The sequence below is a fragment of the Gopherus flavomarginatus genome, chromosome 17 (assembly GCF_025201925.1).
Source record: "Gopherus flavomarginatus isolate rGopFla2 chromosome 17, rGopFla2.mat.asm, whole genome shotgun sequence".
NCBI lineage: Eukaryota > Metazoa > Chordata > Testudines > Testudinidae > Gopherus > Gopherus flavomarginatus.
In genome coordinates, this window is record NC_066633.1 from 13194046 (window position 1) to 13219377 (window position 25332).

Genomic DNA, 25332 nt, shown 5'->3' on the forward strand with positions numbered 1-25332 from the left:
TGTGTGTCACCTTGTTTTCACCTCAGTCAGTTCTGCAATTTTGAAGCGTTTCCAGGTGAAGAGCTCCATCTCTTGCATGCGTGTCTGGAATTACCGGGAGCAGACTAAGGTCAGCCCAGGAGGTCCCTAATGCACTCAGTTAATGGAAGCCTTGTCCATGTGGAGATGTAGGGAGAAAAAGGAATCCAAGAGATGGGGAACTAGAATCTCAGAGTCCAGAAATTCAAAACAAAGCACGTTTATTAAGTGATTTGTTTTACTTATTTCTCTCCCTTTTTTATATAAATAAAACTTTCAGACAAACAAGGTGAAACATCATCCTTCAAAGTGCAGTTACATTTCCATCCCACCCTCAACCAACCACGTAAAGCTTATGCCAAGTAACCAAGCATCTGTCCCAAGAGGACTCAGAAGGCAACCGCTGGCCACTTCCCTCCTATCTAATGTGAATAAAAGTTTCTGTAGTGCTGCCTGGTCAGGCAAGAAGCCTGTGTCTTTTGGCTGTCTGGGACTAACAAGACTGGTTTCAGATACAGTGCAGGAGACAGGCTGTAGAGAAAAATGGGAGGTTTAAGATACATGGTGGGAAACACACAAATAATCACTCAGAATCCAACGAGTTTGTTGCCAGAATAAGTTACTTTAGGAGCCTTTTGGAAGGAGATGGGCAGATAGCAATCATGGTTTGTGCAACAGACACAAGCCAATCACTGCCGAGAAGCTGGCTGCCAGCAGCAGAGTCCTGTCAAGAGAGCTAGGAAATAAGTGTTCAAGTTACTCTGCCAGAGGTCATGAAGTCCCGCCACTTTCATGTGGGCCAGCAGAGGCAACACTACCGACTGCCTCACATGATTACTTCAAGTCAGAGGCTGTATTCAGAGTGCACCAAGTAACAGGAGAAGAGAGAACAAGGAGAGATGAGGAGGTCTGGTGCAATCCCTCTTTCCCCACGAAGAGGAAATCTGTCCAGACTGTCTGGACAGAGATACAGGGTGAGTTTAAGCAGTTTGGGTACTTAATAGGCTCACAGAAAATTGCTGCAAGCCAGGTTTCTCATGCCATTTAAATCACCATGATCTTGACCTCATCGTTCTCATCGGCACGATAGAAGAAAGGAATGCAGGGGTTTTCCAACAGGGACCCCACCCTCTCCTGTGGGTTCTGGATTTCTCTCAGAAGTTGCATGATTTGCTTAGCAGTGGGATCCTCTGGACTGGGCTCGGGGCCTTTGCTAAGGCTAGATACATGGGACTGAAGAACTGCAACCTCCTGTTCTGGCTCATCTGCTAAACTCACCTCTCGCAGTCCTGTGAAGAACAAAAAGACAAGGCAGGTTACTATTCCCATCCCAACACAAGTAGTCTGGTTCCCTGTTAGCCAGCAGGAGTTGCTGCTAGCACTTTGCTGCACAGGATATTGCTCACCTTCTCCATCGGCAGCATTCAGTTCAATGCGCCTCTCAACTGCAATGGCACTTCCACTTTCTTGACTTACTAGCATGTCTGGGTTCTGAGCAGCTGCCAAATACTTGCTGTACCATTCATTCCTCTCCCCAACCAGACGCATCACCAACTCCTGGAGCTCCAATAACTTCATCTGTAGCAAGTTAGCAAATAAAACAAAACCCATGAAACATACATGTCCTCCCTGTGGCCACAGACAGTACGTACGACTTGCTCTACCACACTGGCCCCCCTCGCCCAGACAGTTGGCCAGTATTTCCAGGTCAACCGCACTCAGTTGCAAGCACACTAGACCACACCCTGAATGGCAGGTGCCAAGTCTGCAGAGGGCAGTTTCCCCATCAGAATTCCAAGTTGCTTCTTACACTTGGTAGGTTTGCACCTCACTGGGCAGGTCACTCATCCTGACAGACACACATAGTCCTGGTTTCAGGCATTCTGGAAATGAGTTTGCTGTACTGTACATCACAAAACCAGCAGTGAATCTGGCACAAGGAGATAATCTCAGGAGAGAACAACAGCTGAACAGCAGCTAGTGCTACAGATCTGAATTCAGAAAACTGGCAGTTTTATGCAAAAGTTTGTATTGGTTATGTCCTTTTGATGCCTGCCACTCATCTGCTGAGATCAGCTTTCACACATACACATTCCGCTTGTGCTTCCTGGCCTCTTATCCAGGGTGCGAGTACTATTTCGATAGGACGGATCCCTTACCTTCATCTCTTCCTTATCCTGGGCCAGCCGGCTGATATACTCCTCTTTCTCCCGGTGCCGCTGTTTTAGGATAGCCCTCTGACTCTGGTACAATGCAATATACTCCCCTGGAACACAGCAGAAAAGCATAAGGCAGAGACAATGCACCGAGGGGTTACAATATTATAAAGCTCTCTCTGCTTGAACTTTACATCAGTGGGTAAATGAACTATGGGGCTTTAGAATCCAGTTGGTAGCCAATCTGGACACCAGACTGGAAGTCTCTTACCCAGCAGGGTAATTTTAGGGCACCTGGAGGCCTGGCAGTAGAAATCCAGTTGGTGGCTGAACAGTCAGGCTCCATTAGCAGTTAGACAGGCACCCACAGTTTCAGCTCACTGAGAAACACCACCCTGGGCACTCTGAAGAGGTTGTCTAGCTTGCTTTCATGCTGGTTAATCTTACCAATTGTGTCTGTTTCACCAGACAGCTGTATGCAGCGATGCTCCAGCTCTTCCACTCGGTCCTTCAGGTCAGCCTTCTCATGCATCAGGTCTGTGAAGCGGGACTGAACACATAACCAGCATCAGCCTTCTGAACAACTACACTTGTATAGAGAACACATAAAGGACAATCCCCCGACTGAGCACCTTTCAGGTCAGCGTGAGCTTAGGAAAAAATACTGTTCTTTCCTCCCAACTTGTCTCCTGTGGCAGAGCCTGGCTGATTTGCTGGATAAAGGAGAAGGAAACATAGCTAGAGAGAGTGACACCACAGGGATAAGGAATCCTTTAAACTTCTCCCCACCATAACAGCACAGCTTCCCAGGCACTGAAAGCTTCAAGATTGCTAAGCCTCTAGCAGCAGTTTCTCACTTTTCTGCACTGGGGAGACTGGTATTGAGCATGCCCCACCACTATGTTGTCAAAAAAAGTTCAAGGACCAATGCCAGCCCGCTACACCCATTTCCTTTGAGTTTAAACTATTGCAGGCCATGCTGAGCATCCCAAAGGCTAGATGCAGAAGTGATAAGCCATTCACAGGAAACCCAGGAAAGGAGGCAATTGTGTCACAGAAACCAGACTTGCTATTTATTCCCTTGCGACATAGTCTTGGTCTGCTATACCGTGGGGCCGGATGCCAGGCTCCAGAGCCCAGCTGGGTGTTCAGTTTCTCACCTGTAGTTTCTCCATGGCAGTTTTTAAAGCCTCATGAACCTCCACTGGGACAGTGTCTGTGGTGTAACCTGGAAAGGACATGTAGATTCAGTGTGTACGGTTTGTGGAAGAGCAATAAAACTGCAAGTCTGATTGATACTGGGAGACGCAAATGCATGCACTTGCACACACACCCACTCCATGTGGCCCTTTCTGGTGCACTCCCCCTCCCATACAAACAGTGCAGAGCTTTACCTCCACCCGATGTGACATTATGTTGCTGCTCCTGCCTCAGAGCTGCGATTTGCTGCAGGAGACCTCTACATTGTCGTTTCTGCTCCGCCAGCTGCTGTCTCATCTCTTCTCGTTCTTTCTCCACTTGGGACATGGCAGATGTCAAGAAAGTGACCTAAAAGGCAATTTCAGATGAAAAGCACTGAAGTGTTTTTCATCTATGGAGGTCTACTATCCAATCAACTCCCAGTATCCCTGTGAGGTAGGTAAGGATTATTCCTATTTTACAGATGGGTGAGTCAGCTACAGTGAGTCAGCATTCTAGCTGGGATCAGAATTTGAGGGGACTTATTCCTAGTCCTCTGCATTAGACCTTGCCCAGGGCCCTGTGTATTCCACAATTCTGCAGCTGCAGAGCTTACTGTGGAATTGATTGCTTACTGCAGAACGGGGACACAAAGCCTCAGCTTTCATTTTAAAGAGTTATGATCTTGGCCCTCCCAGCTGTGAAGATCAAATCTGAAAAATGTAATGAGAGTAAACTGAAACAGGAAACAGCCCAAGATGTCTGACCTGTCCAATTCCCCTCAGTGGGTTAAATCTGAACCTCAAGATGACATGTGTACACTTTATAAATAAGTACCTATTTTCACTAATGATCATTCTAGCAAAAATAGCCAGAAGATGCATCAATCCAATCCCAACCTGCCTCCCAAGCTAAGGGGTATAGGATCAGACTAAGACAGGAGCTACTGAGCCGATTGGGTTATTTTCATATATTATTTTTTACCCTCCATTTTTCATTTAATGGAAGCTGCCAATAGATTCCGGTCTGCCACACCAGACTGCTGCAGAATCCTGGGTGCCTGCTGCAGTGCACATGGGGCTTTGACTATGCCTCTTACTCTGTGTGTGCGCATGCTCATTGCATGGGCAGATAGCAATCATATGCACACAGCATCCCTGCTAGGGGAGTGTGACCTGCCCCACTTTAAAAGTACTTATGCATAATTGGAAGAAAGAAGCTTTGCTGCATACTATGGACTCACCATTTCTTCATGGCTTTCAAAATCCTCTGGGATCACGAGTGAAGATTTCACAGTTTCTTCTACCATCTTTTCATTCTCCACTCCATCTCCTATGAGACAAAGGAAATATACAAAGGAGCTGTAACACTAAGTAGTCTAGGTGGAAGCTTGGGCTGGGCTAAAGACAAGACTGCTGTTACCTTCCACTCGGTGCAACATTCTATCATCCAACTCTGCTGCAAACTGACTGATCTGGGCCTGCAGCTCTCTGTTTTCTTTGGCTACAGCTGCCAGGCTTTCCTGTAAGAGAAGCAGGAAATCACTGGAGGGGCTGGATGGCTCCCACACACTTGAGACCTGCACCAGCTAAACTAGATTCCTAATATTTTCACCAGCAATAGAGAAATGGTATGTTTTGACCACAAGCCATTATCCTATCTGTAATGCAGGAAGCCCCGGCACCCACACAGGGTAATGCAGAAAGTACAACATATAGATAGAGTCCTGCCTACCATCCTTCAGCACCTGCCTATCCCCATTACCTTGGTCTGCTGCAGCTCCTTCAGGTGCAACTCCGCCGTCACTTTGCCTTGCACTTCTTCATGCTGCAGACGGTCCATGAGCTGTGTCTGAAGCAAGTGCTGTTTATGCAGCTCCTCCTTCTCGTTGGCCAGATGCTGGTACGCCACAGTATACTGTTGCAAGTGGCCATAGTACTGATCCCGCTGCTCCTGAAGGCTCTGGGCCTCCTGCGTTTTCAGTTCCACCTGACAAACAGAATAAGATCAACCCATCACTGAAAGCTCCAACTCTACATACACAGCTGAAGACTATCCCTAAGGTGGTACGTTCCCCTGCATATCCTCATCTTCACAGGGCATAAATCACACAGCACCACGCTCCTTTTCAGCATGGGAAACAAGGCAGCTTCTGACTCTCCTGTAGACTGTGGCAGTTGGCACCAGATCTTTTATTACTCCAGTTAGAAGACAACTGTCAGTATCACCCCTTGAATGAGCCAGAAGCGGGTGCTTCACCCTACTAAACTCTGACTGGCACAAAATGCCAGACATCCGCAGTAGGGTGCAGACAAGGTACATGGTGAAGACTGGCTCCCAGATTGTTCATTTTCACAGCAATTTCCATCTTTACATCAAAGCCTATCCTATTTCAGAACCTGGTACGTTATCACCCTGCTGCTGTACCGCAGTGCATTACCGTCTCTGTGAGCTCAGCCAGCTTCTCCTGTAGCTGCCCAATCTTCTTGGCCAATTCCTTCTTCACATGCAGCTCCGACTGCAGGGCACTTGTCACCTCCATGTTCTCATTTGTCTGAAATGATGCAGAGCCACCATATCAGAAAACTGCCCTAAATCAAGCACCATAAATGTACATAGCACTTTTCAAACCAAGTCAACAGGCCGTACTCAGTGCTAGCATAACATGGTGCAATTCCTCTTGAAATGGATGGGTATTGCAATCCTGGCGTGTAAATAGCTGCGTTTGGCCCAAAGTCCCTGCCCTTAACTGTCATTCTAATTCAGACAGAGGAACACAAAACAGGGATAAGAGCTCGAGCAAGACAGCGAGGGGACAATAGCATAAGGATCAAAACAGGGAAGGTGCCAGAGAAAAGGGTTTTGGCACACAGCACAGCCTCGGCATAAAAAAAAGAAGAGGCAGAGTGAAGAGGGTGAGGAGACAAAAGGAGGAGATCAGAGAGGACTGAAGAGAGCAGGTAGCTAGAGGGAATGCAAGGACAAGAGGGCAAAGACACAGGGAGCAAGACTGCACAGAGCCCTGAAGAGGACGCTGGGGAGCTTTATGCTGCAATGGAAGGCACGAAGCCAGCAACAGGATGCAGGGGCAGGAGGAATAATACTGACAGCAGTGAAAGAGGCAAAAGAAGTTGGGAAGAACCTCCTCATGGGTGACAGGCATTCAAATATGGGGACAGACAACAGGGCCCTCAAGGACAAAGAGCCAGGAGAAATGCCCAGGGCAGAGAAAAGCAGTCAAGTTGAGGGTGGAGGACACAAGGGAAGGAAAGAAGAAAACCCCGTTGAGACAAGCAGAGATATAGGGTGATCCCACAGCAGCTCATTAGGGAGTTGGAGAGACTGCACAGTTCCACCACACCGAGGTCTAATGCTAGAGCTGTCACAATCAAAGCACCAGCGGGCAAGGCCAGGACAATGCTTCTGCCCAGAGGTTAGCGTCGCCGTTCATGCTGCACTATGACTGTACCCTGGAGTTCAAAGGGCTGCATGCCCGGGAAAGACCTACCAGTTTGACAAAGCCATTCTGCAGCTCAGCCAGCTGCTCCTTCAGCTCCCGGTTTTGGCTGAGAGCCCGGCTGATGGTGGCCTTGTCGCTCTGCATGTTTTCCAGGATCTGCTGTCTGTCCACAGACTCCTCGCTATAGCGCTGCACAGTCTTCTCGAGCTCCTGCAGCCGCTCCTCCTGCTCCTGGTTGAGGTGGCTCAGCTGCTCGTTATCCCGCACCTGGGCCTGGTACTGCCCATGAAGTTCCTCCTTCTCTTGTTGCAGCTGCTGGACCTCTTGTTGCAGGCTCAGCTCAGCTTCCGTTGGCCCTTCTGACAGGGCAGGCTCACTGTCATTAGGCTTAGCTGCTGAGAAAATGGAGTTACAATCAGCTGGGTTGGAGGGCTGCACCACTCACAATAGGTTAGAGGTACAGAACCCTTTAATGTGAATAGGCCTTTCCTCAGCCAACACAACAATCAACCCCTCTATCTAAGGGCGTGTCACTGACAGCACTATCCAACCCTCCCTCTGGGAGCAGATGGTTCCTAGGAAGAGACAAATGAGAGGAGAAAGAAGACAGCTTGCTGCTATGTGCTGTTAGCTCCCTTTTAGTTCCCCACTAAGAAGCTTTTCTCCACCCGGCTTGGTGTTAGGACAGCACAGATGAACCAGAGTTCTTTTTCCTCTTCACTGGACCAAAGGAGCTGGAGGTTTGGTCAGGTGGATAAGAACAGGCAGACATGGCTGGGTGATGGTTTGAAAGGTCTTGTTTGACAGGCACTAGGCCGGTAAGTTTCTCACTAATCCTTCCTAGCTGTCCTTATGGTTTGGGGATATCAAACCTACTGCCCCTTCTCTGTACTGCAGTTCTACATAATGGGCATGCGAAGCCTTGCTTTAGCCTGCTGGCGCTGCACAATGCTAAGCTCTGATTGAGCCTACCTGATCTGCTTAGCATCTCAGCAACACTGGCTTCCAACTCCTGAATCTGGGACACATTCTTCTCCTTTTCCTCCATCAGCGTATGGACCTGTATGGTGCCAGAACGGGAGGAGTCAAACCAGTAGAGTCAGCCTCCCCAGCGTCAGTAACAATAATGCCTCCACATACACCAGAGAAGATGCTGCGTTTTTTTACCTGCTCAGAGAGCTGCTGTACGCGCTGCTGCCAGATACTGCCCTCCTCCTTCAGCTTCTCTACGTACTGATCCCTTTCAACCTGGAGCTGGCGAAGCGACTCTGACAGCTGCTCAGGACGACAGAGGAAACTGGAGCATTATTGCTCAAAGAGTACAGCTGGAGGAGACCAGTATTAGTGCAGAGTCTCGCATTCTTTTGCCCTGCCAGACAAGTTTCCCTATAAAAGCTGCAATATGGATCCTCAGCATATTCCATATGCTCTCTTACCTGAGTAATCTGTGTTTCCAGGTTTGCCCGCTCTTCCAATGCCAACTGCAACTGCTGGTTTGCATCCAGAATCCCTGACTGACTTGAAAACTGCCAGGAAAATCAAAGAAGTTATGGAAAATGCCTGCATTCCTTGTTTTCTTCTATACCCCTTCCCTTTGATTGCAACCTGTGACATGATCCATGTGGTAATTTCTATGGTTCTGTAAATTTATCTTTGTTCTAGTTCAACACAAGTTTATATAAAAAAGTATGGGTTGAGATGAGTGGCTGTTTAGAAACAGGCTGACATGGGGGTTCTGCCCTATACAACAGATCTATCTACTGTATGAAGGAGATAGCAGCTGCTAGTATCTTATGGGGGCAGCTCCTCTTTCCCACATCTCTGAAAGATATACATCAGTCAAACAATCCAATCCAAAAATGGCCAGAGAATGTCATTCGGTTAATGTTACACTGGATGTCAGACTATATGATTGAATGGCCCCTTCTGGTCTTAAAAAAAAAAACAAAAACAAAAAAACTGAAAAAGAGACACTAGTCCAATCCTTGGGATGTCATGGTGTCTATGGTCCACTACTTCAAACTCCTCAGAGAACAGGCTCCCATTCTCCATAAACCTTGATGAAGACCTCTTCATTAGGAAGTTGTCTCTGTGAAGCACTGTATGCTGTTTGGTAAATGGTAGTGAGTAAAAGCCACCCAGTGGTCAATTCTCTTTTGACCTACGATCCCCTTTCCCACCTTCAGAGCAAGGCCTTATCCTTATAGCCACCTCCCAATAACACTGCAATCACCTGTTGAATCATCAGCTCAGCCATTTCCAGTTTCTTATGCAAATCCTCCAAATCCAGTTTCATGGCTGAGTTCTCAGAGACCAGGGAGTGAAGCTTCTCCGACAGTTCTGAGTTCTGCTGCTTGAGTTCCTCACTGCCTTTGCTGAGAGACAGAAAGAAATTAGCAATAATCCTTACTTTTGCCCCTGGTTCTTTGTTACTCATGAGGTAAATTTACAATCTGGTCCTTTCTGGTGGTTGGAAGGAAAACAGGCTGTGCATTGGAAGAGGCCCCTTGTATTCTGGGCATGAGAGGGCAGCTCTCACAGGATTCAACATTACTGGACCTGCAGTAACATACAGAGTAGGACTGACCTTTGTTTGTACAGATCCAGTTTCAGGCTGTCTCGCTCCTTCACTACCTCTCTATTATGCTAGAGAAAGAGGAAAACATACACAAATCAATCCCTGACCCTAACCAACAAGGAAAGCTTCAAGCTAACTATTCTCAGCCTTCTACGGATCAGCTAATGTGGAACTAAGAAGGTCAAGAACTTGAATTCACAGCACTATTATGGCTGGAACCTCAGAATGGATTTGCCTGGAACCTCACATCAGGCTACAGCCAGCCAGCACTGGAGCTAAGCCTATCTGGTCAGTCTTTTCAAACTGACACCAGGAACTAGCCATGAGGTTGTGTTGCAAAGGTCTGGATTAGCACCAATACTAAAGTGTCTCTTTGACTGAGAAGCTCCTGGGCTTTCATTGTTTGGATTTGGCAAGACAGATGAAGCGAGGTGCCAGATCTGAGGACAGAAGTTTTGACCAAAGATTAGTGGCTGCAAAAAGTGAAAAAAAGTCTGCCTTGATCATGAAGGGTACAGAACTTTGTTTACAGGGCTTGTGCCTCCCTCTTCTCAAAGATGGGACCATTAAGCATGCAGCAGTTTAGTGAAAGATACACCAGAAAGAGCACAACTGTTAAAGTGTAAATGGGGGTAACTTACTTTCTCCAACTGTTTCTGCTGGGTAGAAATGGAGGACAGAGTGCGTTCCAGCTCAGATACCCTCTGGCGAGATGACTGCAACCGTGCAGCAAGGTCTTCAGCTTCTCCTGAACAAGTCAAAACAGATTCAAGTGGGGCTAGGCTGCAAACAGTTTTACAGAACTACACTTTCTACTCAGCCCACAAATTCTTAAACTCTCCCCCACTTTAAGGAAGGTAGCATGGTGCAGCGGATAGAGGTCTGGAAGTCAACAGAGCTGGGTTCTAGTGTGGCTCTGCCACTGACTTCCGTGTGACCTTGGGCAAGTTAACCTCTCTGTGCCTCAGCTTCCTCATCTGTGAAATGGAGATGATACCCCCTTTGTCTGCAGATGAAAAAGCACTGGGTGCTTATTTATCACTTTTATAATACAGAAAATTGCTGGAGTTCAGCTGAGAATGAAAACTTATCTTACCGTGACAGCTGTGGTGTTCAGCTGAAAAGCAGCCAACAGGACAGTAAGAAAGTAACAGCCTGGATAATCACCAGTATCCAACAGTCACAACAGGGTTTTAGCAACATACAAAAGAACCTTGATTCTTCTGGAATCAATGGGGTCTGATTTGGGGGATAGCTTGGATGATAGAAACAATAATTGTGCCAAGTATTTATCATTAAGAAGTCACTGAGTCTTATGGGCAGCCTGCCAGTGCATACAGTGCCCATGACTCAAGATCCTTGGTTTGTTCCAACAACCTCAGTTGAATGCTCAAAGTCGATATACCTGATTTCTGCCGGGCAGCTTGTTGTGTATGTGCTAGTGCTGTCTGCAATTCAGATTTCTCAGAGACTAGGATTCCAATAGTCTGGATATGAACCTTTGGGAAAAGAAAACAGCAGCTCAGTGTGGGACTCCTGTGCTTGGAACTGCATCTCCACAGTAGTCACAAAAATATAATTCACTAAAGGCAGAAAGATTAACATAAATCCATAGGATGAGTCTACAGTCTGGCTGACCAAATGCCTTTCCTGAATAGCTGGATGAATAGATGGATTTCAGAAGGAAGAAGAACATCCCAGTGTTAGGAAGTCCAGAAAAAGGCAAGTGAAGACCAGATGATATGACTGAAATGGAAAAGTTCTCTTACCTGTAGCTGTTCCCTCAATGCTCCTTGTTCCTTGGCAAACTTCTGTTCAAACCCCTTCTTTTCCTGTGTAAAGAAACCATGCACATTAAAACACAAAAAAACCTTTTTTTTTTTTTTTTTTTCCAAAATAGGATTTTTTTTTTTTTTTAAATACAATTGTAACCTAGGTTTCTTGTGGTAATAATAATAACCAATTGACACAAAGAATTTTAAACACCTAATTTGCAGTTCACCATTTAAACTCTGTATTTATGTTTTGCACTTTGCTCGGCATGAGCAATAAAAATAGATTAGGCTCTTTTACTTTGAGGTTCTCACACAATAGCACAATCTTGCAGTTTTTGGACTGCAAATTACAGGGAAATGTTTAAATCTAAATATAAGCACATCTGCTTAATTGAACTGAAAGTCAATAAAAATTCATTTTAACAGAAGGTTTTGTTAAGAAAAAAAAAGGTCAAAGTACAAAAATCTCCATTTTGGGCCTAAACTACCTGACGTTTCTAAGTAACAAGAACTGTAGTTATGAATGAAATGTGATCTTTTATTAATGTTGTTATCTTGGAAAAGGAATAATAAGGTGCAAGTTATAGACAGAGCATCAGTTACCAGTGGAGGTTGGTAACTTTTAATATAAAAAGACACTTATTCAAGGTAAGGGTTGTATCTCCTTTACAATATGTTAGCAGGGGGTTAGATTAGATGACCCTTGTGGTCTCTTCTAACCCTATGATTTTAGGATGATGATAACAGTAAGGAGAAACTTTACAATGTATTAAATGTTTTCATTTCAGAGTTTTTTAATCCCACTCAGCATTTGAGACAGTGGATTGGAAGACACACTTTTCCTTTGGTTTTGCCAGTATGTCAGCTATGCCAGCTAATTAAGTTTGTCTAAGGAAAGCTATATGTAAGCATTCTAACTATGAGTTTGGGCTCTTTTAGTAGTACTTGATGTTTTTTAAACCAAACTAGGATGGAGTGCAGAAGGATTTGCCAGTGCCCTCTATAACGTATATAATGCTATCTTCACACATTTTATCCAACTAAGGCTGGGTCACATATGTCTGTGCTACAGTACTCCACAAATATCCGCTCCTCTTAGGGAGAAGAGCATCTAATGAAGTACCTATCCTAATCCTAAAATAAGGGCTTATGGGAGGCATTTTACCTTCTCCAGCTGATTCATAGCTTCTTGGTTTTGCAGTTTCTGCAGAAGGAGCAAAATTGATGCATCAGTACTAACAATCACTTTCTTACTGACGAGATCAGTAAATCTGTCTTCAATCTTAACCAAAGACATGGGACACATGGCTAGCTATTGCAAACAGGAGTTCTGTTAAATCTTTTAGAAATTTTCTACAAAGACAGGATGTTTTAACTATTAAAACAATAGATTCTAGGGTCATGGCATGTGGCTCCTGAGAAGTGTATTAGCCAGCTCAGTTTATGTTCTTTAGTCTTCAAAAGAACATCCCCGTTCCACACTAGAATTGCTTATTATATTTGATCTCAATACCATCCCTGTTAAATTCACATCCTACGTTTTAAGGTGTTTATTATTGTAGTGCTTGATGTTATATCACATTAATGATACATCAGAATCCTATAAAGAGAACCACCTTCTCTCCTCTCTTCCCTCAGATACGTTTTTAGACACTACACTGACAATATGTTAAAGCCCTGAGCCTGCATAAAGAGACTTTTATACCATGTGGAGCCCCATTTAAGTCAGCATGGCTCTGCTAGTGCACAGGAATCTCCTGTCCATGTGGATCAGATGGGAGGACTAAGGACAAAATGTGGAGAAAGCGCTAGCATATACACAATACTGTCCCAACCTGTTCTAATCTCACTGGAGAGGTGGTTGGAGGTTTAATGAGAAAAACTGTGCTAGGTTCTGGGGGGTGGGGTGGGGGTGCACGGCATGGAGACAAAGTGATCAGATTCTATACCACGCTATACAAGCAGCCACTGTGATATGTTCAGCAATGTTCCTACTTGCTATCAATAGCTAGCTACTGTCTTTTCCACAGGAGTTACAGACATCAACTTTGGCTAAGCTGTTTATCTAATCCTACTCAAGATGCATTTTAGGAAGGTGATTGTGTGCGGAAGGAGAATATATTGGAGGCTTTGATCCTAACAGAACCAGTGGACAAGTGCAAACCCGGGAATACAGCATAGGCCTTGTGTAATTCCAGGCAAGAGACCACTTCATATGCCTGTGTGGAAGCAGGCAAACAGCGAGAGTCGCTGGTGGGCACTGCTCTGATAACAGGTGGAAATTGCCGCCCAGCCTCAATACTACAAGAGAAAAAGGGATACAAGGGGAAAAACAATGCAGCAAAACAAAAGGGGCCGTGGGATGCACTGAGGAGAGCCCTAAACTGCAGGGAGGAAAGTGGGGGGAATGAAACAAGGAGAAAAGTATTTCAAACCAAGCAGGTTCTTTTCAGACTGAAACCAATCCTTTGCAGTTGTGTTTCTTGCTATGTTAAAGCAACAGGCTGAAAAGCAGCAGCAACATCCATGCAGGCTATAGGACAAAGTGGTTCATTCAAAGTGCCACAGATACAGAGATGATCAGACACCAGTTCCTATGCTCACTCCTAGCTCCATTACTCCCACTCTGCAGACAAAGTTGGAACAGCAAGATCAACTGGAGAAAGCACAGATTTTAATGTTGCTGCCACTGAGCCTGCTCCTACTGAATTCAGTGGATGCTGATCTGTCCCAGGATTAGTTGCTAATCACCCATGGCAAAGTACGGTTACCTAAAACCCCATGACTATATTTCATATGGCTCAGACAAGCCAATAAATTCAGGAGTCATCTTTTAATTTGACTTTTTACCCTCTGAATGGGAACATCCATAAAATCCACTTGGTTCTCCATACAATGCTGTGAGAACAGCTTCCCTTGTGGCACTGTAAAAGAACCCATAATTTTGCAAACACCCAGAGAGCATGGAGAAGCAGCAAGGACAATGTCAAACTGGTTGGCTGGATTGTTTCTTACCAATTCCTCTAGTTTTGTACTGAGCTGTTTGTTAGTTAGATTGCTGGAATCTAGGGCTACTGCCAGCTCCTGGTAACGTGTCTGATGGGCGCATGCAGACAGAAGGAGGAGAAGGAAGGGGGCAGAGGAGAAGGGGAGAAAAGGCAATTATTAGGACAGAAAATAAATGAGTATCACAATTTTGATCTAGTTTGAGTCCCCAAAAAACATTTCACTTTTAACAAGTATATGCTAGATGGCAAGATGTTGTATCCATTCCAATAAAGACCTCACTCCCATTTAAAGACATGAACTGGGAATAGTGGCTGCACTCAGGATGGGTCCTTAATAGCTCCAGCATCCAAAGGTGGAGCTGCCACTGATGCTTGGCTCCAAATGTTGGGCATAGCTTCGCTGTCAGGGTTATAAACCACACTGCTTTACTGAGAAGATTCAATACAGCAATCACTGAGGGTCCCATTGGGTGATCAGCAGTGATATTATCCAAGTGAATGTTGGAATCAGAAACTGAGTTCTTACCTCCATCTCCTTCATATTTGTGGAAGAGACAGCACTGTCGCCATTCACATAGGATGTGGACTACAAGAAAAAGTCAGGAAGAGTAACTGAATTGAATATTCCAAGGGCACAAGCTCAATATAAAACAGGAGGGGCGTGTACAAACATACCCCCAACAGCACAATACTCATCTAGTGCCTTTCACTGTAAGTTTATCAAGGCACCATACAAAGGTCGGTACATAATGTGACCATACATACTGGTCTGGTCTTTTGACCTCTGCCCACAGCATCTACAGAAATGGTCTTAGGCAAAATATACAGACTACATATCACAGATTTACTGCCACTGAATTGAGAGAGCATGTTTCCATGAACACATGCTGTCCTCCAATTCCCACTCTGGTTTTCTCCCCACTGACTGAATTTCATATTCCTAAAACAATGGTTTCTGCTTTTCAGTGTTCAAATGTCTTATTGTTTAGCGGGCTGGCTGCGAAGAACTCTGGGATTAAAGAGAATATTGCTGTACTGGCTACTTACCTCCTCCCCCTCCCCCAGCTTAAGTTTAAAAAAAAATGGAATTAAATGGTACCTGTGACACCAAGCCATTGAGCTGCTCAGACAACTGGCGGAGACTCTCTGTCGATGAGAGAGACCTGAGAACGGAGAAAGACAATGCATTCCTTTAGGAGAGGGTCCATTCATGGAACTGCCCAGGCCTGGACAGCACTGAGGGTAATTTCTACAAGCCAAGTTAACTTATTGGCCTCTTTAGGACCCTGTTACAAGCACTTTTTATTAAACAAAGACACTCACCTATTTTCATCCAAAGCATTTTTAGGATCATCGGCATCTTGTATCTGTGACGTAAAAACACAAGAATCACATGACTATACCAGAGGGAAAAAAGAGAGGGAGAGACACACAGACACACACGACTCAGACACACTCAAACACACCCTAGGACTCTTGATTACATAGCACGTGTCATTACCACAGTCCGTCCAAAAGGGAACTTAACACTGGAAGCACAACCCAAGACAGGCCTACACTGTGGATAATTTTTGCTAATTTTGGGACTCCTCATGTCACAAGTTAAAAAGCCTTATGTAGTATTTACCAGATGAATATTACAGTAGGTCAGTCAAAGCCTTGAACAGTTCCTCAATATCACAAACTATTTGCCTTGTTGGAAAGGTTCAATTTAATTCTTAAACATTTTGTAAAGAAAAGAAGGTTACTCTAGTTGGAGGAGACCCTTCTTTTCCTGAGGATGGTCCCTGTGGGAGAGGAAGGGAAATAACCAACATAGGATGGATGGGCATGTAAATCCTAAAGCTCTTTACATGGTGTGAAACTCATTTTGCTCACAGCTGGACCAAGACTGAGGGGAGAGAATTACACACTTGTTTGGAAAACGTGCTAGTCAAACATTTCAGCTTAGCATCAGACGGGCATCATCAGTGCACTGGTGGTATTCAGGATGCAAATGCTCACAAACCTGTGACAGCGGTATGCTACCAGGACCAGGCATGACAGAGCCACAGCTAGGTAGGCTGTTGCTGTTAGATAACACGGGGACATCAGCAGCAAGCTGTTCAGCATTATGAGCGGAAACATCACTGTCAAAGTATGCCTGTCACAAAATATAGCACAAGGATTACAATCTACATGCAGGAGGAAGGGACACACACAAACATGTGAATACAATAGCCATATGATCTCCATGCACAAAACATGCCAAGTGAGCACTGTGGTCAACTACAGACGTGTTTTGGCAAAAAACCTGTGTTCTCCTCAGAGCAAACCAGGTCAATCCATCAACCTGTTTTTCTTCACTGAATAATAAACACTGTCGTCTATTGTCCCAGTCTCCAGCTTTGATGTGGGGACCTTATCCAGAATTAGTGTCTGGCAATCCAGCTCACTTCTTTAATGAGGGGCAGTCATTTTGCCAGACTGTAAACCTGCATGCAGAAATGTCACAGCTGCTACATTTACTACAAGGAAACTATAGAAGATTGAACAAGGGCAATGCCAGATCTACTGTCTCTGCTTTGTAAAGCACCACATTCAGACTGTCTCTGGAGAGAACACTGGTCAACGAGTACAAATGGAGATGGAACAGAATGGGTTAGTGACCACTCAAGAACTGGATTAGTTTGACTCAAGTGTTAATCCCCCACATCCTTTCCTGAAATTTGTGGAATGCTCTCAACTGAAGAGTTTGACACTAAGGATACAGCTACACTACAAGGTGACTACAATGGCCCAGCTGCAGCTGTGCTGCCGTAGCACACCAGTGTAGACGCTTACTACAGTGACAGAAGGGGGTTTTCCATTGCTACTGTAAATCCACCCACTCAAGAGGCAGTAGCTAGGTTGATGGAAGAAAGAATCCATTGACTTAGTGGTGTCTACACCACGGCTTAGGTCAGCTTAACTACATCTCTGAGAGGTGAGAATTTTTCGCCCCCCTGAGCAATGTGGTTAGGTCGATCTAAGTTTTAGGTGTAGACCAGGCCTAAGAGGGCATTATAAATCAAAAGACCAAACTCAGCCCTGGTGTTAGCAAATGCAACTCCTGTGGGAATCCAAAGAAGTGACACCTTCATATGCTAGAGCTGAGTTTGCCTTAAGTGGGGAAGAGGGTCAGGAAATGCATCTTTGTATCTCTGTACAGAAATAAGTTTGGTGTTTGTGGGAGAGGCATAATCTAACACCAACTACCCCTACCAAACTACAGAGCAGCTGGAGAATCCCTCATATATCTATCTTCAACCCTGCAGGACAAGTAGTCCTGGAGAGCCACAAAGTCCCAGTGCAACATTCCGGCATTCTGTTGCAATGTGTGTCATTACATTGCCAAACTGCAATCAGTCATCATGTATAGAGGCTACAAAGCAAATGTCAGTGCAACCTCAAGACAAGCCTCACAAGCATTCTGTGGCTCTCTGCAACTCCATTTGATAGTTTCCTCTCTTATTCCAGCACCTCCTTCCCGGCTGCTCAGACAGAAGATGAAACATTTCTCTCTTCCCTTCCCCCTTCATGACTGCTTGGAGGAGCAGAGAGGGATTTTGCTGCCTCCTGTTTCCTCCCTGATCAGAACTTCTCCCACATTCTACAAACACCAAGGTATAGGACATGGACTTGACTGATGAAACTAACAAGATCACTGAGCTAGATGAATGGGGAAAGCCAATGCCAATTTTTTAAAGTCTTTTTAGCAGGATTGATTCATGTTGTCAGAGTTCAATATATTTAATATTCCTACCAACACTTAATGTATCCCTTCACCTCACCAGTGCTTCCAATCTGAGGTTATTTTGCCCTGATCCTGGTTTAGGAAATGATCAACACAGACTACAAAGTGGACAGAAAGAATCCCTTTCCACCCCAATGCAGTATTTGATTGTAATTGTATTTTTTAGTTTTTCAGGGTAGGACCATGGCTTTTTACATATCTAGGGCACCATGCTCAAAGATGTAATCAATATAAGGTAGCAGTAATAGTGACAAAAGTCATTCTCAGAAAAGGAGCTTTGAGAAGAAAGCAGCATAAAGAGCTAATTTGCTGAGGGACGTGTTAAAAATACCAAAATACTCATTCCAAAAATTAAACTTGTGAAATTCTAATAACTCTCAGTAAAAAGCTAGTAACTCCACCCAAACTCTCACACACTAGGATCCATTTGCTTTTTCTCAAGGGCTCCTGTTCTCTCAGCTTCTCTCCCTGCCACACAACCAGAAAGCTACAGTGGGTGAGGTGGGAGGGATTTGCCAGGCTGTGTTAAGACACCAATAACAGCATTAGCTCAGCTGCCAGCATTCAGCTTTTCTGCCTATTAGCATCAAGTGAGTATTCAGAGCAGCATTTTCCTGACTCAGGAGTTTTCTCAGCAAGACAACTGGGAACAAAAATTCTCTCTTTCATTAGAGGCTACAGTTAAAGGCTAATTTTCAAGTTGCTCTTGAAGACCCTGGGCATAACAATCCACAGCCTCCAAGATGAAAATCGAAATAGCTGTGCAGACCAAAACCCCTCTCCATGCAAAGGAAGATAAAAGCAGCACTCAGGACATCAAGACGAAAGAAAGAAAAAATGAGGAGTCCTTATGGCACCTTAGAGACTAACAAATGTATTTGGGCATTTTCCCCCTGTTGATATTCACCCCTTCTTGTCAACAGGTGGGAATGAGCCACATACAGCAACTCCTATCTTTTCATGGGCTGTATGTTTATACTTGCTTAATGGATTTTTCACTCCATGCAGCTGATGAAGTGGGTTCTAGCCCACAAAAGCTTATGCCCAAATAAATGTGTTAGTCTCTAAGGTGCCACAAGGACTCCTCGTTGTTTTTGTTGATACAGACTAACATGGCGACCCCTCTAAAACCTGTCACAAATGAAAGAGTAATTTCTCTGCTTTCACAACAGCACTAAAAGCCCAAGCATAGGTCTGGCCTACATTTGAAGACAGAACACCATGAATGCAACAGACAACTAGTTGTTTTCTCTGATATGGCCACCTATTAACCTTAAATTATACCCATGTTTAGTACATGGAAAATAGACCCCATACAAAAGGAAAACTCCAATCATAGTGTGCACAATCTGATGCTATCATGGCACATCCAATCCCACAGAGATGGGCCTTGCATAAATTTTCCTGTCATTCTCATACTTTCCCATAAACATACAAACAACATAGGTGCAAGAGCTTTCTATGTGCACTGTATATCTCTGAGGTCAGTTGCTTCATAATCATGCACAGAAAACTAGTGAAAATCTTATCTATCACAGCATGCAGGTTTCATAGCACAGAAGACATTTTAAGTCCCCCAGTAATAAACACAATTTCTATGGCTGGAACAAAACAAAACAAAACAAAACAAAAAAAAGATACGAGTATCATAATGGTTAATTTGGTGAGAAACTGAATTCAAAAGTTAGAGCGGAGCCCTTTGCAGACACAATGCCATAAAGTTTAAAGTTAAACGGCTAATGAGGTTCTATGTTGAGTTTTCTGAGTTTTATCACAACTTTAACTTAAATTAAATGGAATTTTTGGTAATAAAATACATTGAGAATGAAAGGCTGTTATAAGTTTGTTCTTGTACACTTGTCTCTTATTACAAGTTGAAATCTTCCTTTTACCCTTCATTCTCGGGAGCAGAGGGAATACAAAGATGCTACAGCAGGGGTAGTAAATTATTTTTTGTCAACATCCAAATTTCTTGGTCAAGGTATAGTCAAGGTCCAGACTCCAGAGAAACATTTTTCACACCACAAGAATAATGATAAGAAGTAGTAAATAAAAAGATTTTGCAGTCTGTTCAAATATGTCTGGCAGCCCGCAGTCCACCTATTGACTTCCCTTGTGCTACAGCATGTAAACACTTAATATAAAATAGGTCTGACTTCCTTGCCTAGATATATTTAAAGCCATGTTACTTGCCAGACTACATCACATGCGCAAGTTTCATCACCTGTCACAAAATGAGTTGGTTGGAATAACTAGACAGCTTACTCAGGGCAACTGGCTGATTAAAGATAAGCAAGAACATGCCCTTCAGAGATGTGGTACTTATAAATAAAACAATGACATGCAAACAAGAAGATTATGGCCTAAAAACTAACAAACCCAGCTTGTATTCCAGTTTAAACAATGGTTTTATGCCCCCATGCTATATCTCCCTGGAAACACACTGAGTGGGAAAAGGAACGGTGGGGTGCCTCTACAGTCAGTCTATTGCACACAACCTCACCCAAGATTCCTGACATAATCCCAAAGCAGCTGATCTTGCAGTCTTATCACAAGGGAAAGAAGTCCTTGGCACTTCTCACTTCACATTTTAAATATGACACAAATCCAAGGAAAACATAACAGAACAAAAAGCACATTAAAAATAGCTCAATGTTAATGATAACAGCAACAAAACTCAAGCAACTGACAACAAATGTCAGAATGAGGTTCCACCAAAAATCAAAGCCAGTTTGAAAAGACTCTGAAGCATGCAGTATGAACAGCAAGCTAGTCAGATGGATTCTGAACACTGCCTCACCTTCCTCTTGTCCAATGAGGGTATGGCTACCCCATTGGATCGATTAAGGTCTGACACCAGCACCTTCAGAATGTTCTGAATCTAAAGGAGGTGAAAGAAAAGGGGAAACAGAAATGGCTCAGAAAAGGACAGAGTGAGAATACTGATCAAAGGATTGCTGTAGCCAAAGGAATTCATGTTAATTATCTCTTTACCAAAACAAGTCTCAAAACATCAACACTGGCCATTTCCAGTATATGTTCACAGGGCCACATATTACCTGACCCATCGTGCAACATTAGGTAATTTTAGCTACTTTCTGTTCTAAACACTGGTACTATCAGTATATGAAATGTACCCTCTCCTTCACATACTACACTGTCAAAATTCTCCTTCAGATGAAGAAAAACTGGCTGGCAGACAGGAAAAGGTGGCAATTAATTTGGAATAAGAAAAGAACAAGCTACTCACGTTCTCTGGAGACTTTCTGTCATCATTTGTTGGAGTTTCAGGTCTACTTCCATCTTTACTTTTTCTTTTCTTCTTGGCTGATGCTGTTGCTCCAGGGCTATTCTTCTGCTGATATTCCTTCAGCTGAGAAAAAGGAGTAAGAATAGACTTCCCCTGTGCTACAGCATGTAAACACTTGATATAAAATATGTCTGACTTGCTTAGACGTATTTAAAGGCATGCTCCCTGCCAGACTATATCACATGTGCAGGAGTAAGAATCTGAAGTCCTAACACACAGATGTATCTCACTGTGACAGATCAGTGATAAGTTATGTTTGCACTTCCTGCATCAATACAGGAGAACAAACCAATAGTGAACTCGGGCCATATTATAACTTAACAAGCCCTCTTGTGTCTGGGTTTCTGAACATAAGCTCTAAAACGAGAGTCACCCTACAGGGTTTACAGTGAAGATGTCACCGCTGTTAGAATACCTCTGAATTGTTATGCACACATGGGGCTCTTAAACAGGAGGGCCCCAAAGCATCGAGAGGAATCACTGAATCCTCTAAAGGTGTCAGCTCCTCTGGGCAGCTTGCGAATGAAGAGTCTGGGGGAACAATCCCCATGGCCAAGATCACACAGAAACCAAATCTCTACAGGCAGGTTAGTCGGGCCCACCCACCTACAGACTTGTGAGCACCTGGAAACTCGGAATGCTGCTGCAGTGACTCTGCCCGGGAGCAGGGGCTGGGAGCTCGCGGGGGCTCACCTGCACTCGGGGCAGAGTGCGGGACGGGGGGCAGACCTGGGCTGTCCCTATAGGGCGGGGTGGGGAGTGTAGCTAAAGGGGGGCCGCCACCGCCTCCTGCGGGAGCCCCTCCCGTACAGGCCTCTGGGGCCCTCGCTTCCCGACGGAAGCGGCGGGGGAACGCGAGGGGGATCCCTACGGGGCTGGGGCTGGGGCAGGCAGCAGCTAGGCCTCTCCCCGACCGAGCGGGGGGCACAGGCTGCAGCTCCAGGGTCGCTGGGGATTGGGGATCTGGGCCGGGGAGACCGGGCCTCTCCCACAGGCCTGCGGGGAAGGGATCGGGGCCGCCCTCCCGGCTCGGCCCCGAGTTTAGGGAAGGCCCAGGCCCGGGCCCAGCTCCGGCTCCCCGGGATCGTTACCTTCTTCTTGGCCGCGGCCAGTTTGATCTGCCTGCTGCCGTCCGCCATGTCCGAGCCGGGCCACGTCAGCCCGGCGGGGCTGGGGGGAGCCAGGGAGACTCCGCCCGCCCGGCCCCACGCTCGGCGGAGGGAGGCTGCGCCCTGCTGCGCGTGCCCCGGTAGGGCGGGCGCGCTCGTGCTCGCGCCTCCGAGCACTGTGAGGAGAGGAGGCGCGCTCCCGCCTCCGCCTTCCAGTCAAGCGCTGTCCCGCCCCTGCCTCGGCCTGGCCCCAGTGTTTCCTCCGACGTAGACATCCCCCCTAGCTACACTGCCTCAGCATCCTCTCGTGTGCCTGACCCACCACTTCCCCGCACCATTGACACAGCTCCCCTTCCTCCCCCCGGTGCTGTCCCCTGCCCTAGCACCCAGCCTGCCCCACCACTGCCCCCTCTGGCATTGCTACATCCCCCTTCCCTGGTGCTTCCCCCGCCCCGCTATCCCCCTGTGATGCTGCCTTGCACCACTGGCACCCACCCGCACCCCCATATCGCTCAACATTCCCTCCGTAATTGCCAGCCTGGTCCTGAAATGCACGTGTGACCGGAGCTTTGGGGCCTGTGTGGGCCGAAGGGCAGGGGTTTCTTCCCACACGTTACCAGTGTGGTCTCTCAGCCTTAACTCCTGCTAACCGGTTTTCTGGCATTACAAATGGGTGAGAGGATGATGGTGTGTTATCTCCTCCATGCACAGACTGCTCTCCAGATACCAGCCACCCACTCTTTCCTTGAACCTTTGATTAGAAACCTAGCCAAGCATCCAAGGTTGTTTTCGGTAAGCCCCCTAAGATTTCATCTTATTTTTCTCTTCAGGACCTCGTTTGCTCTAGAGAAGTTTGCAGTGGTTAGCACTGGTCCCTCTAGAAAGCCCGTAAAATGTCTTGCCGCATACATAAATGCATTCCCAAAGGGGTGCAGGCGATCATGCCACTGTGTGGCTTAAGTTTGCCTCCAGCAGAGCTAATTACTGTGTCAATTGGCACTGTGTTAATGTCAGTATGGACAGAGACTGCTAGTGTAACATACAAATGGTGCAAATATCCTCCCAGCACTATTCTGCAGTACTCTGGTGTTTATCCAGTCCTATCGAATCTGTATAGGTTTTAACACTGGGTTCATCCCTGTCCTACCTCTGGAGCTCATGATGCATGAAGGGTGTTGCTTTTTTCTGGTCCTCAACATTAAATTAAAATTCATGCACCAGCCCACTTTGGCTCGTTTCCTTTAAAGGGAGCATATGGCAGCATTTGGTACACTGAGTCAGACCATTGATCCATTGAGTCTAGTATATTGCCTCCAATATTTGCCTATAGCTGATATGGGATATGAACACTACCACCGTATACTCAATGGAGCTGTTCAGATAGGGGAGATATAGACAGAAATCTCTTTCTACCCTGCATGCATTCTTTCCCAAAAGAGGAAATACAGTTTTTTTACATTACCCTTGGCATGCTTCATTAAGCCTCCCATAGGGACACATGTCTGTAAAGCACCAATTAGGAGAGGAATGTAGGTGAAACAGCTGACCAGTTAGATGTGGTTCAGGTTTTCAAGTGCTGTGCAATGTGACCCATTTTTCACTCAGATTCTACTCTAACCAGCTGCTGTTATTTTATATCACGTGATTTGAACATTTATCTCAGGTTTTGTCCAGTTGGGATGTTGAGAGGAATGTCCGGCTAGGGCTATACTTGAATAGGAGATTTCAAAGCAATACTCAAGGGCTCCAAGAAGTGGTGTTGGTATTTTTGCAGGTGTTGCCTTTTTTTCTAAGTCAGTACTGAACCAAGTCAGGCATGGTGTGTGTGGTGTAGGACACGGGTTCTCAATCTTTCTTTTTCTGAGGCCCTCACACAACATGCTATAAAAACTCCATGGCCCACCTGTGCCACAATAACTGGTTTTCTGCATGTAAAAGCCAGGGCTGGTATTAGGGGTAGCAAGCAGAGCAATTGCCTGGTGGCCCATGCCAGAGGGGCCCCCAAGAAGCAACGCTGCTCAGGCTTCGGCTTCAGCCCCAGGCAGTGGGATTTCAGCTTTCCACCCTGGGCCCCAGTGAATCTAATGCTGGCCCTGCTTGGTGGACCGCCTGAAACCTGCTCACAGCCCTTTAGATGGCCCTAGATCCCTGGTTGAGAACTGCTAGTGTAGGAAGTAGTAATGATGGCACTCTTTTCCCTCTGAGACAGTTCCCCAAAAGGCTTAAGGAATGTTGTGCTTAAAGAGATACTGTCTTTTGGCTTAAATTTAAAATTGAGGTTCTGGCTACTTGTGAACTTTAGAACTCCTATGGCACGTTTTGTAAGAGTTGGGGTGTTAAAATAGGTGTCCAGACCATATTCTTATAATTATTTGGTTAATTCTGATTATATGCTTCCCCCACCTAAAACTCTATCTGCCATTTTAAATGGAAAAATATTTTCTTTGTATTCTTAACTGTTGGGGAGTGTTGTTATGTGCTGTTAAACAGCTGTTGCATTTCACCTCATAAATGGGTGCATTTCAGTGGTGGGTAAAATGTTCCGTGTGTGTAGTTTATATATCAATTGTTTGTAAAGTACTTTGATATCCTTCTGGAAAAATCATTATATAGGAATATATTGTTAAAATGAGTTATTAGAAAATTAATTTTCTTAATAACTAAGAACTCAGACACTGAGGAGATTTTCTAAGCCTTGAGAAAATTAATCATGGAATAGGAATGACAGAACAGATGGATTTCTAGATTTTTTTCCAAATTAGTTGAGAAACCTGGCAAATGGCTTCTATTTATCCTGTTTCACTTGTGTGTTGTGAAGACTGATTAGTTTGTTTATAAAGCATTTTGAAGATTGTGGTGAGTGCTATCTAAGTGTTAAGTGTTAGTAACATAAAATATTCAAAGACCCTAAGAGAAAGGATAAAAGCTTAACACAAAGGCTTCAAGTGTAGTGAAAAATGCTTC

The 25332-nt window shown here is 45.2% G+C and overlaps 1 protein-coding gene across 6 annotated transcripts; it reads right to left on the reverse strand.

Annotated features, from left to right (window-relative positions):
* Positions 1 to 930: 930 nt before the first annotated feature.
* Positions 931 to 22466, reverse strand: GOLGA2 (golgin A2). 6 transcript variants are annotated; one of them, XM_050927106.1, is made up of 28 exons: positions 22351 to 22466; positions 21200 to 21322; positions 20750 to 20830; positions 16183 to 16317; positions 15498 to 15541; positions 15274 to 15337; positions 14701 to 14760; positions 14182 to 14262; positions 12332 to 12370; positions 11161 to 11223; positions 10797 to 10890; positions 10033 to 10139; positions 9401 to 9459; positions 9047 to 9188; positions 8250 to 8339; positions 7981 to 8088; positions 7786 to 7873; positions 6862 to 7205; positions 5794 to 5907; positions 5118 to 5342; positions 4776 to 4875; positions 4597 to 4685; positions 3569 to 3722; positions 3335 to 3402; positions 2622 to 2724; positions 2178 to 2284; positions 1425 to 1596; positions 931 to 1307 (listed from the first exon to the last, which is right to left on the reverse strand). In XM_050927106.1, exons 1-28 carry the CDS (start codon positions 22396 to 22398, stop codon positions 1063 to 1065), a joined length of 3147 nt encoding a protein of 1048 aa, XP_050783063.1. In that variant the 5' UTR covers positions 22399 to 22466; the 3' UTR covers positions 931 to 1062. The 6 variants fall into 6 exon arrangements, with proteins under 6 accessions (XP_050783063.1, XP_050783062.1, XP_050783065.1 ...); XM_050927105.1 differs by having other exon boundaries at positions 6862 to 7208; XM_050927108.1 differs by lacking the exon at positions 20750 to 20830 and having other exon boundaries at positions 6862 to 7208.
* Positions 22467 to 25332: the final 2866 nt, after the last annotated feature.

Coding starts and splice junctions, on each gene's coding strand:
- GOLGA2 (XM_050927105.1), bottom strand. CDS start 22,398: ATGGCGGACGGCAGCAGGCAGATCAAACTGGCCGCGGCCAAGAAGAAG. Junction 16,318..20,749: donor CCTCATTGGACAAGAGGAAG/GTGAGGCAGTGT, acceptor ATTTTGTGACAG/GCATACTTTGACAGTGATGT. Junction 1,597..2,177: donor AGGATAAGGAAGAGATGAAG/GTAAGGGATCCG, acceptor AACTTGCTACAG/ATGAAGTTATTGGAGCTCCA.